This window comes from Zeus faber (genome assembly GCF_960531495.2).
Source record: "Zeus faber genome assembly, chromosome: 5".
Lineage (NCBI taxonomy): Eukaryota > Metazoa > Chordata > Actinopteri > Zeiformes > Zeidae > Zeus > Zeus faber.
This window is the reverse complement of record NC_137192.1, coordinates 20,765,397-20,784,221: the sequence shown is the minus strand read 5'-3', so window position 1 is coordinate 20,784,221 and position 18,825 is coordinate 20,765,397. Positions and strand designations below refer to the sequence as shown.

Genomic DNA, 18,825 nt, shown 5'->3' with positions numbered 1-18,825 from the left:
CCCCTCCCCTGCGAGGCGTGTATTTACTAGATCACTCGGACGTGGCAGCAGATTTCATCGCATGAATTCGCCGTGACCGGGATCATTTTTGTTTTATTTTTTCTTTCTCCCACTCCTCCACCCCCCCCCCCCCGGAGACAGAGTGTTCGCGGACGGGCCCGCCTTCGGTCCACGCTCCTCCGCCATGACCTCTCCGTAGATCCGCCGAATGGGATTTATTTATCGCCGCTGCGCCGATGAAGGGGACGGAGATAAGAAGGATTTGATCCCGCACCCTCCGTGCGCGTCCTTTTTTGGGGAGGGGGCGGTGGAGGGGTGGGCTCGGAGCGGATCTCAAGACGCGGTGAAGGTAAGAAGATCCACGTCCACGTCCACGGGAAATTAAAAAACAAACAGAAAAAAAACCCACAAAAAAAAACCCCAAAAAACGCGATCGCGTTCCACCTCCTTTTCTGCTGCTGCCGCCTTTGTTAAAACACACACGCACACGCACACACACACACACACACACACACACACGGCACCTGAATGTCTATTTAGTGAAACGTAGTATTTCATTGTCACGGGCCGTTCGCTGTCCAGCTGGCACACTTACCGGCCACGCATCCGGTGCCAGTCCCTTGCGTTGTTGACGGATTGCGGCCCGCGTTTGGGGTGTGCGCGCCGCGGGGGCTGTAGATGGGGCTCGGAATAATAACAGCGATGTGGCTAAAAGGGAAATAAACGCCGGAATATGACCCGTATCCATGGAAATCCAAGATGGAGCTGCAGCAGCAGCAGCAGCACCTGTTTGGATCCATCAGGCCGCATATTGCTGCACAGCCTGCAAAAACAAACACACTCCTTTTGTTATTATTATAATCAGCAGTATTATTATTCCCTGTTTGATTCACAAATACAGCCTATTTACCTCCCTGGTGCTGTGGGTCCAACTGATAAACACTATTGTTAGTTGTGTCTGTTGTTGTTGTTGTTATTGTTATTATTATTATTATTATTATTATTATTATTGTGAATATTCCCTTTTTCATTCACAAATACAGCTTGTTTACCTCCCTGGTTCTGTGGGTCCAACTGATAAACACTCTTGGTAGTAATGTCTGTTTTATTATTATTATTATTATTATTATTATTATTATTATTATTCCTAATTCTCTCTTTTGGCAAAGACATTTCATCCTGACAGCTACCACCACCCCACCCCTTGGATCTTTGAATGTAGATTTACTGAAAACAACTGGTGGTAATCCGATAGAAGCAGGCTTTCAATGCTCCGGTTAATCCACTTACATTTGGTTATGGTCTTCTTTGGACATTTGCTGTTTAGATTAAAAAAATATATTGTTAAATCATGGAGGAGTAAATACCCTAAATGTTTTCCTCGTGAAGCGGTTCTCAACATGGGGTGCAGAGGCAAGACCTCTTCAAGAGGTGCCAGGGGGTCCTCAGAAGAATGGTGAATAGTTACATTTCACCATTATTTCATTTGCAAAATGTCAGCAACATTACAGAATGTACAATAGAAAAAAAAACAACACAAGACCGTTTTGATCCTAGTTTCACTGTTTTCTCCCTAACTATAGTATGTCGGTGTGGACTAAATCATATTTAATAATAAATATCAGACACAATCTTATCAAATGGGGTCCCTGACCTAAAGCTCTCCAAATTGAGGATCCTTGACATGAAAAAAGGATATGGGAAAGTTGAGTTGTACCGTTAGAATAATGTATGGGCATTTCGAACATTTTGTGAAGTTAAACTTGTGTCTTTTGGGGAACAGTATTCTGCCTTCAAATAAACAATATTCTGCCTCCGCATACACAGGAAAATTACAGATTACACTGTATGAACAGTTTCTGATATAACCCATGTTTATTCATTCTCGTTTCTGATATAACCCATGTTCATTCTATAGCTGCTCAACGTTGACATATAATAATAATAATAATAATAATAATAATAATAATAATAATAATAATTAATGTTTTAAAATGAGCCAACATCAATTTAAACCGAATTATGTTGTGGAATTAATCTTTTCCTAGCACCGGTGCCCCCCGCCCCCCTGTCCTCCCCACTTCATTTAATACAAATAATGGACTGCACTCTAATTGCGGGATGCCGTTTTTCATGTTTTTCTTCCCCATTCTTTGTGGTATTAAATGGAACAAGACCTCATCACGCTGCAGTCCTTCCTCACTGCCGAGAACAATCGCAGCCAGAGCTTCCACTTAATGATGGACAGAAAACGGAAGTGAGTTTTATCAGCTGGGGGCCACACTGCAGCTCTCCTCCTCCGCCTCCTCTTCACTTGTCCTCTGTGCGTGTCGCCGTGGCACAGAGTAGATTAAATGGGACAGAGGGATGTAGAGCGAGACTTTATCAATGGAAGCAGAACGATCGTCCCGAAGATGCGAGGAGGGAGCCTGTAAAGGATCCGACGCTGCGATCCATGAGGACTAAATTGGGACGGGCGGGGAAATGAATGTGGCAGCGGAGCTTCTTCCCCCGGCCTTTTTCTCCGGAGCCGGTGCCCGTCCTCTGCGTGGCTCCGACTATATTTAGCCGAGCTCACGGCTCGTTGTAAGATTGTAATCTTGTGTATGATATACCATGCGAGGGCTGGGCGGCATTGACCAACTCAGTATTGATTATTTGGCGTTACTTTGGTGGGCGACCATCGGTGCTTTCATAAGATGTTCGCACACAAGAAATAGTTGAGTGATGTGGATGTCGTCGCCAAAGCGGGTGGAGGTTTGGATCGGGGCGACAGTCCGCATTGTGTTCGGATCACCGAGAGAAATGGGTTTTTTCTTTTGTCCCGTCTGTGTTGATCCTGAGAGAGCCCGAGCTGTTGCAACCTCCACAACACACACACACACACACACACACACACACACACGCCGACAGACCCTCATGCACCTTCCTCAAAGGGCACAAGTCAAAAGCTGCTGTGAGTCTCGCCCCGTTTGACTGAGGCGCGGCCTGGAGGTCCTGCTCTCCGCAGCGCGGCGGGTGGTTCACCGCTTCGGTCCGTTGTTGTGTCACCGGGTCTTGCCACGGCCACGCGTAACATTGCGTAACATGACATCACGCACATCAAGTGGACGGTGATGTGCGGCAACTGTTTCTGATCAAGGGCAACTGGGTACGAGCAGCGTTGGGGTTTTTATTTTTTCCCCCAAACAAGGGTCTGGCCGAGTGGGAGTCGGAGGCGGGGAAACTCAATGTTTTCCTGCTCCAAGACACTGCAAAGCGATGGTGGAAGCATATTTGCATATTTGCAGCGGCTCAACGTGCACCTTGAAATGATGTAACTGGTTGGAAAGTGTGCCGAAGCTTTATTTGCAGGTTATTCATGGATCCGACGCTGCGATCCATGAGGACTAAATTGGGACGGGCGGGGAAATGAATGTGGCAGCGGAGCTTCTTCCCCCGGCCTTTTTCTCCGGAGCCGGTGCCCGTCCTCTGCGTGGCTCCGACTATATTTAGCCGAGCTCACGGCTCGTTGTAAGATTGTAATCTTGTGTATGATATACCATGCGAGGGCTGGGCGGCATTGACCAACTCAGTATTGATTATTTGGCGTTACTTTGGTGGGCGACCATCGGTGCTTTCATAAGATGTTCGCACACAAGAAATAGTTGAGTGATGTGGATGTCGTCGCCAAAGCGGGTGGAGGTTTGGATCGGGGCGACAGTCCGCATTGTGTTCGGATCACCGAGAGAAATGGGTTTTTTCTTTTGTCCCGTCTGTGTTGATCCTGAGAGAGCCCGAGCTGTTGCAACCTCCACAACACACACACACACACACACACACACACACACACGCCGACAGACCCTCATGCACCTTCCTCAAAGGGCACAAGTCAAAAGCTGCTGTGAGTCTCGCCCCGTTTGACTGAGGCGCGGCCTGGAGGTCCTGCTCTCCGCAGCGCGGCGGGTGGTTCACCGCTTCGGTCCGTTGTTGTGTCACCGGGTCTTGCCACGGCCACGCGTAACATTGCGTAACATGACATCACGCACATCGCGTGGACGGTGATGTGCGGCAACTGTTTCTGATCAAGGGCAACTGGGTACGAGCAGCGTTGGGGTTTTTATTTTTTCCCCCAAACAAGGGTCTGGCCGAGTGGGAGTCGGAGGCGGGGAAACTCAATGTTTTCCTGCTCCAAGACACTGCAAAGCGATGGTGGAAGCATATTTGCATATTTGCAGCGGCTCAACGTGCACCTTGAAATGATGTAACTGGTTGGAAAGTGTGCCGAAGCTTTATTTGCAGGTTATTCATAACCCTCAGTTTCCTGGTTCTCCGAGCGTTGAAAGCTCTGTGTGTGGAAGACACTGAGTTCTGCGTAATACGTTTTGGCGCAAAGGGTCCGTTGCCGGTGCCAACCTTGATTCCGTCACAATAGTAAGTTGGGACCCGGCTGCTTTTCGAGCCAGTCGCCGGCGTCCTCGTCGCTGTTTACTTGTTTTGGGCACCGTGTAAGCGGCACACGCTCGGTTGTAAACGGACGGCGGAAACCGAAAAAGTGCCCTTGGACTGTGTGAGAGGAGACGTTTTGAGGATGAAGCCTCTGTTCTCTCCGCTCGGTCGTCTGTCCTCCCACGCCGCCGTCGTGCGGGAGCGTTATTCGCGCGGGCGGCCAGAGGTTTCGCCGCGCGGTCTGCTCTTGTCTGAAAAGTACGTGACCGGATGCCGGCATGATGCCCGATGCCGAGGGGCGGGAATTTTGATTCGTAATCCTCGTGTAAAAGCACGAGGGCAGAGGAGGTCTGTTGGCGCCTCCGTCTCCAAACCCAGTCACCCAAAGTCCCCGACTTCATCTCCTTCCTTCCTTCCTTTCTTCCTTCTCTCCCCTCCTGCCCCCTGCCGCTCAGGTGCCTGTTCTTGCCGGCGTTCAGAGGAGCAGTGCATTCTGGTTCCTCCACATTCCGCCGAGCGCTCCTCCGCTCCGCCCTTCTCCTCCTCCAGCTCCCACGTCTTGTCTCTCTCCTCATTATTTATTTTCTCGCCACACTGAAGCCATTCAATGCACAAACAGAAGTGCTATCTTTAATAACGATGCATTGTTAAAATCGTGACGGAGGAATGAGCTGAAGTATCTACTTTCGGAATGGAGAGCATCAGAAGATCTCCCTTTTTTAAATTTTTATTTTCAAGTTGATGTTTTTCCGCCTTTTTTCTCCAGTCTGTGCCAGTTTTGTCTTGTTCCATTGGTCATTTTCCCACCCTGTTCTTCGCTCCCCGTGTTTTACCATATTAGGAGAAGGCACGAGCCCCGGCAGCTCCAGGGCTCAAAGCTCCTGTTTACATCCAGTGACTTCGGAGCTTTTAGAGGGATCCGTTGGCATCCGGAGAACCCGGACAAGCTCCTTGCGACGTTGTGCGTTTCCCCCTCGCCGGTCGAAAGAAAGAGCGCCTCGTCCCTCGTTTACCGAACAAATTCGATTTCCGGTCGATCAGTTTGACTGGGGGAAGTGAAAGACGGTTTTGTCACGCCTCAGCGTTTCTTTCCTTGTGGTCAGTTTCTAAGCCTTCTGCTTTTGATGTATCGCGATTGCTCACAAAGCTCTATCTTGTCATCCAGGAGTACATTTGGAGCCAACGCAGGAGAAAATACTGGACTAATGTCCTTGGGGTGGGGTGGGGTGGGGTTTCAATGATGTCTTTGGTGCCTGGAAACCATAGTGTTGCACAAAGGTCGTCATACAAATGTCTAAAATCGCCTTTTTACATATCCTGGAAGGACTACCACGTAATGGTGGTCTCCACCTGTGTTTTGTGTCACCGATTTGTGTTTTGGTCCGTATGACTCGCACCACTGTTCAAGCCAGCCAAACTGCCCCCCGGTCTGTCTCCCATGCTGTTGTCCTTAAAAGAACTGGGTGGTTCTGTTCTCCCGCTAAAGTAGTAGTACTGTAGCTGGAGGCCATACCGGCCAGACTGGAAGCCCATTACGGGCTGCGCTGACCTCCTGGCCATCCGGACAGCCTAATTGATCTCTCTGCCCTGCCCACATTTACCCGGCGTCCTCCGGGCCTCTCTCTCTGTCTCTCTATGACTCAGTGCTGCGCCATGTGATGCGTTCACCTCCCGCTGTTGGGGATCACGTTCTGGCAGGGGCTGAATCAGAGCCTGCACGGTCGGGCATGTACACTTCAAGTCACTTATATTCAGGCTTACATTCATGCACGCACAGTCCGCGTGCTCCCGTACACACACACACACACACACACACACACACACCCCGATCCACCCACACGTTGCCACAGCGGGATGCTTCCTTATCTATGGGAAAAGCCCGTACCTGTGTGACTGCTGCGCTGGCACATTACACTTCACGACACCTACTAAGCCGTAGCTGTCCGTACCCTGTGCACAGCAGACACCTACGTGTTCTTTTTACAGCTAATCCCAGTTCCCTCCCCATTGTCTCCGTTAGTCACACTCTGCCCTGCCTGTCAGATATACTGAAGTGTAATGGAAAATGCGCGGGCGCACGCACACGCACACACACACACACACACACACACACACACACACACACACATACAGATATAAAAAGGATGTGAGAAATATAAATGGTTGTGTGTTAGTGTGTTGGACCTGAGAGTCACCGTTTCCTGAGAGTCTGGAACAGCTGCTCAAACACACACACACACACATTCACACTCACTCTGTCTGGAACTGAGAAGTCCATTATTCACTAAGGAACAAGGTGTGTGTGTGTGTGTGTGTGTGTGTGTGTGTGTGTGTGTGTGTGTGTGTGTGTGTGTGTGTGTGTGTGTGTGTGTGTGTGTGTGTGTGTGTGTGTGTGTGTGTGTGTGTGTGTGTGTGTGTGGTCACGACAGTGCAGCAGACACACAGGTACGGGCTTTTCTCTTAGATAAGGAAGTATCCCGCTGTGGCAACGTGTGGGTGGATCGCGCGTGCCTCTGTTTTGGCTGGTCTGGAATAGCCAGTCTCATGGTGAGTCACCCCAAAATCGCTAAAAGGAAGGCTTGGACTCGCTGGGTATGCACGCAAAATGATGAGCTCGTCCGTCTGAGCGTGTTTGTCTAAGTTGTCGCTTTGCTTTCCTGAGCTTGTTGTGATGCTTTCAAAGGCTTCACTTGTTGCCTTTGTGAGGCTGTGACGCCAGCCCTCAGGCACCTTAAAGTGTGTGTGTGTGTGTGTGTGTGTGTGTGTGTGTGTGTGTGTGTGTGTGTGTGTGTGTGTGTGTGTGTGTGTGTGTGTGTGTGTGTGTGTGTGTGTGTGTCTGTGTGTGTGACTCCGACCGAAGCGTTTTTGTCCTTGCCAACTGCGGTCTCCATTAACACTTTATTTCATTATCACCTCAAAGCTGCTTCGTTTGAAGCTTTGTCCTCACATAGAGCGTTATCGATTCAGCTCGGAATCAACACCGCTGCGTGACCTTGAACGTGCGAGGGGCGTGGGCGTGCGTCTTGGCTGCTTCAAGGTGCTCCGCTCGCTGTATTTGCATTCTTAACGGCTCTATCTGTACTTGGAAAAGATCCAAGGTCTCCCTGTATGGAGCTACAGGAGGAGCAGAGCAAGGCTCGGAGCAGAATAGCAATTTTTTTTTTTTTTTTTTGGAGTCACATGAATACAGTGGAATGAGCAGCGTTGTTACTCAGAATGTCCCGCTATGTTTGACGTGGATGCCAACTCCGTTGAACTCCTTGAACTGAATGACAAGCAGCAAGGCCGATGGCTTAAGACATTGTATTGTGATTCACCGGTTGGTGGTATAAATAAGTAAGGTTAAGAAGGTAAAATGACTACATCTTCTGATATGTGGTCTGAAATTTTTAGTTATATCCATATGATTCCATATGGAAATGTGAAGAATGAATCACACCAAAACACATAAAAATCATTTCAGATCCCATCTGACTTAATCTTTTTGTACATTTCTATATAGTTCAGTGTCATGCACCTCTGTCAGATTCTTAACCGATCCTCTCTCTCCCGCTCCGTTAGGCCTGCACATGGGGGCGGGCAAGAGCAAGCCCAAGGAGCCGGGCCAGCGCTCCATGAGCCTGGACGGGACCATCGGCACCGGCTCGGACAGCGGACACTTCCACCACTTGGGCCCGGCCCAGCAGACCCAGACCCCCAACAGGAGCCCTGCGGTGGGCACCGGCAGGCGAGGGCATCAGGGGCAGCACCACCACGCCCCGACCAACACCCCGGAGCTGGCTCTGTTCGGCGGGGTGGACCACACGGGCACAGTCACCTCTCCCCAGAGGGGACCTTTGTCTGGTACGCCACCAGTTGTGATGCTAGATAAACACCTCAACCGTCACTTGGGAAATCAAAAAATTACAGCGTAGTAGTTGGAAGAGTAGAGCGATTTCTTTAAGATGGAGACTTGGCTGTTAGAGGTTGAATGAAAACAGTTATGGGAAAATTCTAGTATTTATTTGTATTTATTTTTTTTACCTAAAGTGGTTTTTTTTTTTCGATCTTTGCATGGTGTAATTGGACAATCGTGACAATTCTTTGGCAACTGCAATTTCCCCATTGTACAACGTAAGGCCGTTTGGTGCATAGCAGACATCTGATGCTATTCTGTCAATAATAGATCTGTTTATTCTGATAGCAATCGCTTACACAATATGCTCCAAAATATATGGTTCTGGTTTTAAAATAGAGGAAGAATGTGGTTAGTCATACCATTAACTTTATTTTTTTTGGGTGTTATAAGTCATCTTCCATCATCAAGAGCCTTGGTAACACCATGCAAAAAAAAAAAAAAAAAGGGAGGGTCTTTAGAGAGAAATAAAGTGTTGTGCTGGGCTGCATGACCGAGAAACAGGCTCTGAGGGAGAAACCTTGTTTGGAGTGTGCTTGCGAACACGGTGTCTGCGATGGAGGAAGCTGCACCACTCTGTTTATTTGACTTTGAGGCTCATTCGGGGAAACGCCGTGCAGGTTGTCTAGACGGCCAGATGCTCGTGTTAATGCGCGCTCCTTTCAGGGCGATCGTTGGGTCGTCCACTTACAGGACCGTTCAGCCGGCCTGCCTGCACATAATGAACTCGTCAATGTTCGGCTGCCACCATCCCGGGCTTTAAATGGGCTTATCAATAGGTGCGAATGGGAAGGAAGTACGCTCAGAAAATGATGAACCGATCGTAAGATGGCTTTACGGATTTACAGAGTTGGTGTGTGTGTGTGTGTGTGTGTGTGTGTGTGTGTGTGTGTGTGTGTGTGTGTGTGTGTGTGTGTGTGTGTGTGTGTGTGTGTGTGTGTGTGTGTGTGTGTGTGTGTGTGCGTGTGTGAATTTTCCAGTTTTGTTTTTTTTTTCCCAGTATTTCTGATCCATCTTATGGACGTTTACTCAGTTGCAAGGGTTAGGGGAAGGGGAAGTGCCACTTCCCTTAAAAAGGTCACTGTTCCTTCAGTGTTTTTTTTCTATTTGTTTCTTGCAGGAGGTGTCACCACGTTCGTGGCGCTGTATGACTATGAGTCAAGGACGGCGTCTGACTTGACCTTCAAGAAAGGCGACAGGCTGCAGATCGTCAACAACACGTAAGGACTGTCGTTCACGCTCGCATGACAGAAAGTGTGCCACACACACACACACACACACACACACACACAGATTGTATCCTCATCTCATTCATAAGCAAATCCCCTAAAAAGAAAATGCTATTTGGTAGATGTGCATAATGAAATAAATGTCCCTGCCTTTTTAAAACTCATACATAGGCAAACAAAATGTACAATACATGTGACATCCGCACATATTGTACTTCATCATGAAGGGTATGAGGAGTATGTGGGTGTATTGAATTTGGAGAAAGCTTCACGGAAGTTCTGGCAACAGGACCTGAAAACTAATCTCTATTCTTTATTTCTAGTCTTTATTTCGAAATCGGCCAGTTCTCACCAGAGCAATGTGGAGTTCCCCCTCGCAGGTGTTCTGCATTTTAACAATGGCGTTTTTCTGTGGTCTTCGTTAACATCCTGGCCTACGTCTGCTGAGGCTTTCTGCATCTAGGTTGAATATTGGTGGAGGGGGGACGTTTGTACTCTGCATTACTTTTACCTACGATCCGCTTGTCTTTGTTCTTCATGTGATACTGCTTCCTGATCTATTTTAAGGATTTACATATTTAAAAACCTGAGTAGTCTTATGTCTACCACCGCTGAAAGTCTTGGCTGTATAGTCCGGCAACGCATAGCAGGCCTTAGAAATACGATCAGAATTGAATTCATATAAGAGTAGGAAATTTGAATTCATTGAATTCGTATTTGGAAACAGCGGGGAAAAAAGTTGTGGCAAAGGTGAATTTTAAGCCCAAGAAATTCACTCGATACTTCCCGAATCTCCGGCTGAAAGTAGAGCGAACCTCATTAGGATCAAATTTCAACTTGATCCCGGACGTCAAGACAGGCTGCCGTAGCCGGTCTAGTATCTCAAAAAAAAAGAAAAGAAAAAAAAAAATGCAGCGCGTCCCGTTATGTAGTGTCTATTCCAGCGGTGCCGCGCGGTCCCGGGCCCCGCTCCGCCGCTTTGTGCTTGCTCCGCTTGCTCTGCTGTGTTTTGATGTGTCTGCTGTTTCTGTTTCTCTCTCTCACGCTTCATGGTTTCTCCTAGGAGAAAGTACAGCTTCAGGTCAGTGATACTTAATGCTGCAAACTTCTTGGAAAACCTCTGTTGCTACAGTCCCATTAGCGATCGCTTGGATTTACTGTACCTTGTGGGGGGAAAAAAATAAAAAATACTAGTAATTAAAAAAAAAAAAAAAAGTATGAAACAGCAGAATCTTAAAAAGCGTAAGAGCACCACGCCCAAATTTGGAGCGCTGTATACAGCATGTATAAGGATGTACAGTAAATTGCATGACCGTGGGATGAAGGGTTGCCTGTCTTTCTCGGTGTATTCCTCTGCAATCTGTTCCTCTTCATACGTAAGTGGGATCTGAGGCTCTTAGGATTTTTCCTCAAATTCCACGGGGGAAACATCCACCGTCATTCTTGAAGTTATGAGCTTCTCAATAAGCCATGACAAGTTATTCTTCGGTCGTAGAGACTGTTATGTGTTGGCTTGTGTAATCACAGTGTAGTCTCGGTGTTCGCATCGAGACACGTTTTCCTCGTGGAGTTTATCCCTTTTTCCGTCTCTCGCTCTCGCTCTCGCTCTCTCTCTCTCTCTCTCTCTCTCTCTCTCTCTCTCTCTCCCAGGGAAGGGGACTGGTGGCTGGCTCGTTCCCTGACGACAGGAGAGAGCGGCTACATCCCGAGCAACTATGTGGCCCCGTCCGACTCTATCCAAGCAGAAGAGTACATTACCCTCTTCTCACGCTTTCTCTTTCCGACCGTTTCGTTTTGCTTCAGTCCGGAGGTTCCCAAACTGGGGTCCACGGCCCCCTATGGGTCTCTGAAGGAATTGCAGGAGGCCCGCAGCCAAATTAATTGTTTATTTTATATTATTACTTCATATGTAATCATATTTATTCATATATTCATTTATAATCGTTTTTAACATTTGTAATTGATCAATTTCTTTAATATTCCTTTCTTATTCTTTTTTTTGTTTTTGTTCCCATTCTTAATCTCACCCTCGCAAACAAGGGTGAGATTTTTCTTGCCATTTTTGTCAGCAAGGTTTAAGTTAAATGTTCAATTTTGACTCCGCACAAACCAAATGGGAGATTATTCTAGGCAGGTGTTGTGTTTTGTAGTTTAGTTAAGCTGTAGTTTAATTCTATTAACCTGCACTGCGGTATAGGATAAAGCTTGACCAGAGTGATCAGTGAAGTTTTGCAGTTTCGGTGTAGATGGTCTCTGGCCGCCCTGTTTGTCGCCCCGTCCCGAAGCAGCGAGAGGCCCGCGTGAGCGAGCCTCGGACATGAGACGTTTCCCCACTGATCGCGCTCTCTCTGGGCCGCTTTTGGCAGGTGGTATTTCGGGAAGATCACTCGACGAGACTCCGAGAGGCTCCTTTTGAGCTTGCAGAACAGACGGGGGACTTTCCTGGTGAGGGAGAGCGAGACCACCAAAGGTGAGGAGGAACCGAATCACGACTGTGGAAACTCTGTCCTGTGCTGTGTTAGCTGGTCTGCTGATTGGTCGTAATCCATCGCAACTGCGGCGGACACACGCGCGCACAGTAACACACACCAACCAACAAATGTGCAACCCTATAGGAAAGCCCTTCCCCCCCCATATGCCGTGCAGCATTTGCCGACAACAGGTGACTGTATTAAAACCCCCCACGAATGTAATCAAAAGACAGCTGCAGGCACTAAGCTGTGGAAACACATGGAACATCCTATCAAAACCGTTCGCCGTGGATATACATCTACGCTTTTATTTTGTTGCCTGGGAGCCCGTGAAGCCCTTAAAAACAAGCGGGAGACAACGTCTCAACGTATCCCTGCAGCCCGATCTCCCTCTCTCTCCCTCTGTGATGTTCCGTTCGGGGACTTAGGTGGGAAGAGGCGAACCCTTCTAATTAAGGTGGTATTTACCCACTGCTGTACAGGCCCGTGGCACTGCACTGCAGCCTTATTCTCCTCCAGTGGCCTCAGCCCTGCAGTCGCTCCCGTTTTCCCCCGTGACGTAGAGGGCGGGGGTCTTTCGGGGGGGTTGCGGCGGGAGAAGCGCGGAGAATATAGAACAGAGAGCGGGGCGGGCTGGACCGGAGCTGGTGAATGGATAGGGGTGAATCACTCTGCCAGAACTAGGTCAGCCCGGGAGGGTGCCGGGTTTCCCCCTGGCGATAAACCTCCGTTCCTCCAGCACACGCACGTGAGCGAACGAACACACACACGCACACACACACACACACACACACACACACACACACACACACACACACACACACACACACACACACACACACACACACACGCGCACACACGCACGTACGTACACACACATGAAAGAGGGAGTCTTGGCATGGCATACAAGGAGAAGGAAACGAAAGAAGGATTGTCTGGGCGAGAAGTGTCGGAAAGAGGACGTTTCAGGGAGAAGTGGAGGAGCAGGTGGTGTGTTTGGGTGGTTGGGTGGGGGCGGTGGGTGGTGGTGGTATGTTCCGTATTGAATGTCACATGGAAGGTTCAGCGTGGAGCTCTGCTGAGCTTTCAGACGCTCTGTATCATGTATTTCATGTCACGGTGTAACGGTGGCCCAAGGGTGGAAGCGCACGGCAAGTTTCGACAAGCGTCGTATCTGCCAAAATATACTTTCTCGTATTCTCTTGTGCTCCCATGTTGGGAATGATATGGTAGGTTGAAATGATGCCAACCCCCCCAAATATATTTATTTATTATTGTTCTTCTTGCAAATCAGGAGAAGTCTGAACTTGCAAGTAAAAGCTTGTTTGTTTTATCCTTCTCCGTGCGCAGGATGGGTGGCCGTACCCGAAACCATTCCAGGAACTTACTTGAAAATTCAGTCAAGTCTATTTCCTATGATCAAGGAATGCTGAACACCACCCACATGGTCCTGACTCATTTAACCACACCCATATTTTACACAAAGTAGTAGTAATTTACAAATATTTACCGGTGCTTGGCATACCCGTATATTCAATTTTCCCAAGCCAGTTAATCCGTTTGGGGTTGTCTTTGTTTAACAGTTAACCAACAAGTGGAAGACAAAATGTTCTTTAAAATGTTGTAATTTCCGTATTTCTTGTGCTTTTCACGGTGAAGTATTGGATTTTTCAATTTCAAATGAGTTACTTTAGAGAAAAAAAGGGATCATCAAGCATTTCCACCGATATTCCATCCGGGAAGAGGCAAATTGATTTGTAAAGGCAAATGACTACAAGTGACTACTCTAATTAGTCGTAATAATAATAATAATGAAAGTTACTGTATCTGGTCTGAATGGTTCATATCGGAGCAAATCAGTGATGTACATTATTTTGGCCCAAAGCCATTGCGAGATGTGTAAACGTGGCTGGTGCTGGAACACGTCTGCAGCTGTCAGAGCTGTTCTATGTTTTTTTTTTTTTTTTTTTTTCTAGATGGGTGTTTTAGCAGGTCTTTGCATCTTCCTTGGACGATTCGTCTGCATTAAAAAGTTACCGAGTTGCAACGATGTTCAAGCGTCGTACCAAATGAGTGTCACCGTCGACCGTCATTGTTTCTCCCCCCCCCCCCCCCCCCCCCCCAACTTGCTCAGCAAGTCCCAAGTCCTACGCTCGGCAGTGGGATTAACTTGTGAAGTTGCGGTTGTTTCAGCGGAAGCGCTGACGACACAGACATGAGCGTGACGCTGTTGATCTCTGGTTCCCTCGTGTGTTTTTATTTTTATTTTTATTTTTGTTTCTTTTGTTTTCTTTAATTGTTGTTTTCAGGGGCATATTGCCTGTCAGTGTTGGACTATGACAACACCAAAGGCCTGAATGTGAAGCATTACAAGATCAGGAAACTGGACAGCGGAGGCTTCTACATAACCTCCCGCACCCAGTTCAGCAGCCTGCAGCAGCTCGTCTTCCACTATCGCAGTAAGTAGCAACGATCAACACCACTGAGAGGGAGTTGGTGAAGCATTGTTCTCTGGACGTAGCTCCTAAGCTCTCGATGCAAACCTTCCTCCTCCGCCCCGCCCCGCCCCGCCCCGCCCCGCAGAGCACTCGGATGGCCTGTGCCACGCTTTAACTGAGGTCTGTCCGGTGGCGAAGCCTCAGACCCAGGGTCTGGCCAGGGACGCCTGGGAGATCCCTCGTGAATCCCTCCGCCTGGACCTCAAACTGGGCCAGGGCTGCTTTGGAGAAGTCTGGATGGGTAAGGAACGCTTCTCTCACAAGAATGACTAATTATGTTTTCAACCTTTATTTTTAGCTTTACCGGGTCGTCTGGTGGAGGTCTCGTGGAACTTGTATCAGATACTCTTGAGTTATAGCCACGTCTCGGTTTGGCCGTTCCCCGTTATTCTGCCTCATTCTTGTAGTGTGACCCTCTTACTATGACAAAAACCTTTGGGAGGTAAGTGTCCCTTCTATAGGATGATATATTATACCAAGCGATGAATGTCAACGGTTATTTGGTTTGGTTATTTTTCAGTGGTGTAAAGTACTCTGGAGCCTGTGTTCAGAGTTGCCAGGTCTGCGGTTTTCCCCTGGAATTGGGATACTTTTTAAGTGTTGAAGCGTTTTTGTTTTTTTTGGGGGGGTTTTTTGTCGGCTGGTTGGGGGGTGGCTGGCTTTTGTCATGGAGACCTGGCAACCCAGCCCGTGTTTAGTTTACTTTTAGAGGCGTGGCTACTGAACAAGCACAGTTGGTCCCAGAGAGACACAGCTAGAGCAGCGTGCTGGAGAGCCACGCCCACAGCGACGGCCTCCCGCAGCGGTGATGCTGCTCCACCTGCGCCTGCTACGACTGATGGAGACCGACACCCGGGGCCATGTTTACAACATTCGTATTGTCAGGGTGAAAGATGCGTCTTACCCAACTAGTGCCTCTTATACTTACCCCAAAATAGGGAAATATCAGCATCCAGAATAAATTCAGAGCAAATCAAAAAGCTCATAGCAAAAAAAAAAAAAAAAAAAAAAAGGCTCCACAGCATTTACTTTTACTTTTGATACTTAAGTACCTTTAATATCTGCTACTTTAAGACTTTTACTCAAGTAGTATTCTAATGGGTGACCTTCACTTTTACCAGAGTAGGTTTTTAGGAAGGTATCCACTTTTACTCGAGTGCGGCTTACGAGTGCTTTTTCCACCACTGCTGTGTTGTGTGTGCGCTCGCAGGTACATGGAACGGGACCACGCGGGTGGCCATCAAGACCTTGAAGCCTGGCACCATGTCCCCCGAGGCCTTCCTCCAGGAAGCCCAGGTGATGAAGAAGCTGAGGCACGAGAAGCTGGTCCAGCTCTACGCCGTCGTGTCTGAGGAACCAATCTACATTGTGACGGAGTACATGAGCCAAGGTGAGGCATGCAGACATCATTCTAGGTGTAGTCCAATGGGTGTAGGTGAAGTCATTTCCTCGGCTGCTCCTTTATGCGTGGCTGAATGTCTTTTTTTTCTTGAAACCCCAACACTCGCAGGTAGTTTACTGGACTTCCTCAAAGGAGAGGCAGGGAAAATGCTCCGTCTGCCTCAGCTTGTGGACATGGCTTCTCAGGTGAAACTCATGTTGATTCATGCGTCACTCATGAAGGCCTATCGACGTATTATACAGTGTTTTGGATACATTTAGAATGTCTTTCTTCATACTCCCCCACGAAGTCACTCTTGAATGCCATGTGCTCTATGGAGCAATATGCCCCGAGCTTTTAACCAAAGAAGGACATATTGCTTTACATTTTTTATACATTACTCACCACGCCAAAGGAAAAGTGTCTCTCTCTCTCTCTCTCTCTCTCTCTGTCTCTCTCTCTCTCTCTCTCTCTCTCCCTCCCCCTGCCCATATAACTCTGCCGTTGACCTGACATCATCCCCTCTTCCCCCAGATTGCAGCAGGCATGGCCTACGTGGAGAGGATGAACTACGTCCACAGAGACCTGCGAGCCGCCAACATTCTGGTGGGAGACAACCTGGTGTGTAAAGTGGCCGACTTTGGTCTGGCCCGGCTCATCGAGGACAACGAGTACACTGCTCGACAAGGTGAGGCGTCAGGCTTTCTTAAAGATATTGACTGATTCCACAACCTCCTCAAAGTTTATTTCAAGCGCATTATCATGTAACGCTGCGTTACTGTATATCATGCAATCTGTCGTACTTTTTTTTCTTAAAACAAAGCCTATACGTAGGCGATTTTTTATTTTTTTATTTTGTACCTCAAATTTCTCATAATAAAAATCAATTGGCATTGTGTAGGGAGAACCATGGAGTGTTTGAAAATAAATAAATACAATAAAATGCTAGTGGCAATGTCTCAGTGAGTGTTGAATCAATATTTATGGGGTATTTAAATGCATTATTTAAACCTTTGAATCTTTCGCCCCCGTACCCTTGTAATTCTCTTAGCTCGCTAATGACTAAGTAAATCTTTTCCTTTCCTGTGACCTTCTAGGAGCCAAATTCCCCATCAAGTGGACCGCCCCGGAGGCCGCTCTGTACGGACGTTTCACCATCAAGTCGGATGTCTGGTCATTTGGTGTTCTGCTGACAGAGCTGGCCACTAAAGGAAGAGTCCCTTATCCAGGTACTGGCAAAGACAAGTGCACTGTACTATGACAACTCAGATACCTAAATGACAGCAGTATGTTATTTATTATGATAAATACAGTATATCAGTAGTTAGCACATAACGGCAACATTTCAAATCAAATCTGTCCTCAAAGTAATAAAAATGAAGTGTTTATCTGCTGTTGGTGGAGAACATGAACTTAAATACAATTCTGACGGTAGTATTTTACATGTTTTTTTATTAAAATAATGCAAGTCATGATTTGAAGTTGGATCTGAAATCTGTCATGACTACTGATAATAAATATAAAATATTAATATGAGTCATCGTAGTTCAAGTTCAGTAGTTTATTTGTTTTTTGAGAGCAGACGTAAAGGTTTACTTGCTCTCCTTTTATGGCATAGGGACAAAAATCTGTTGCTTCCCAGCACCCCCTGCTTATGATTTCAAGTTATTATGTTATGCCTTTTTTTTTTTATACATTTTTAGCTGTTTTTATTTCTATGCTTTTATCTTGGTTTGCTTTTGGGGGGAAAAAAAAAAGATTTTTATGCCTTACGTAAAGCACTTTGAAATGCCCTTGTGTATGAAATGTGCCGTGCGAATAAACATGCCTTGCCTTTTACAAGGTTTTAAAGTCCTTAGCAATGACTAAAATACACGACTTCAAAGCGGATGGAGCCATAAGGGAATGTAAAGCCATTGAACTAGTAACGTGGGACGTACGTACGTATGTAGGTATGTATTAATTAATTAATTTATTTTCTATTGACGCAACTTGTCTGTTGTTCTGCAGGTATGGTGAACCGCGAGGTGCTGGACCAAGTGGAGCGCGGCTACAGGATGCCGTGCCCGGCCGAGTGCCCCAGCTCCATGCACGAGCTCATGCTGTCCTGCTGGAGGAAGGACGCCGAGGAGCGGCCCACCTTTGAGTACCTGCAGGGCTTCCTGGAGGACTACTTCACCTCCACGGAGCCCCAGTACCAGCCCGGGGAGAACCTATAGGGTCTTCTGCCCCCAAAAAAAAACAACAAAAAAAAACAACAACCCCAGAGCCCAAACCCCACCACCCCCCAACCCCGGCCCTTGCCCCAGCCCCACCCCACCCCAGCCGGTGGAACCCTAACAAAATCTGCACTACCAACTTGGGTGGGGGAACGCCGGCGGGACAGACCTGGACGGCGAACAACGGGGAACTCATGCGAGAGGACCTCGTAAGGGCGTCTTCTCTGAAACTCAAAAAAAAACAGAGCCCGCCGCAGACGCTCAAACCCAAAAGAACCGACTGCGATTTCTCCCACGCGCCACATAAGAAAGCGACGGTGCAAGAACCCGTGGTCTTGACCGAGGGACTGGAGTTTTGGTAAAATGTTGTGGGGGACTTAAGATGGACTGATGTGTCTAGACGGTGTTGAATCGGAATCGGTGTCTTTGGAGCGACCGAGAGGGCGGCCGGGGTCGCACCTCCTGTGTAAAGTTAAAAAAAATTAAAAAACAATTCAAATAAAATAAAGGGAGAACGTCGCCACAAGATCTTTCAGCGGAAGTCGAAGTGTTTTAGCAGAACCGTCCCAGTTTTCTTCCTCTTTCCGCTGTGTCTCTCTTGACCGTGTCCGGCACTTTTCTCGCCCTCTCTCTCTCTCTCTCTCTCTCTCTCTCGCTCTCTCTCTCTCTCTCGCTCGCTCTCTCCCTCCAGTTTCCTCAAGTGC

General features: G+C 47.7%; 1 protein-coding gene across 1 annotated transcript; it reads left to right on the top strand.

Moving 5' to 3' along the window:
- The first annotated feature begins 195 nt into the window (after positions 1-195).
- LOC307230237 (proto-oncogene tyrosine-protein kinase Src-like) lies at positions 196-18,158 on the top strand. The gene is made up of 12 exons (XM_080000472.1): positions 196-349; positions 7,990-8,271; positions 9,444-9,543; positions 11,203-11,301; positions 11,919-12,022; positions 14,333-14,482; positions 14,607-14,762; positions 15,732-15,911; positions 16,032-16,108; positions 16,437-16,590; positions 17,000-17,131; positions 17,913-18,158. The coding sequence occupies exons 2-12, from the start codon at positions 7,998-8,000 to the stop codon at positions 18,119-18,121; spliced, it is 1,635 nt and encodes a 544-aa protein (XP_079856598.1). The 5' UTR covers positions 196-349; positions 7,990-7,997; the 3' UTR covers positions 18,122-18,158.
- The last annotated feature ends 667 nt before the right edge of the window (positions 18,159-18,825 follow it).

What these genes read in the sequence shown, in the direction of transcription:
- LOC307230237 (XM_080000472.1), top strand. Translation starts at nt 7,998, where the DNA reads ATGGGGGCGGGCAAGAGCAAGCCCAAGGAGCCGGGCCAGCGCTCCATG. An exon ending in GCTCGTCTTCCACTATCGCA is followed by an intron (nt 14,483 to 14,606) that starts GTAAGTAGCAAC and finishes CCCGCCCCGCAG; the next exon opens with AGCACTCGGATGGCCTGTGC. An exon ending in TTGTGGACATGGCTTCTCAG is followed by an intron (nt 16,109 to 16,436) that starts GTGAAACTCATG and finishes CTCTTCCCCCAG; the next exon opens with ATTGCAGCAGGCATGGCCTA.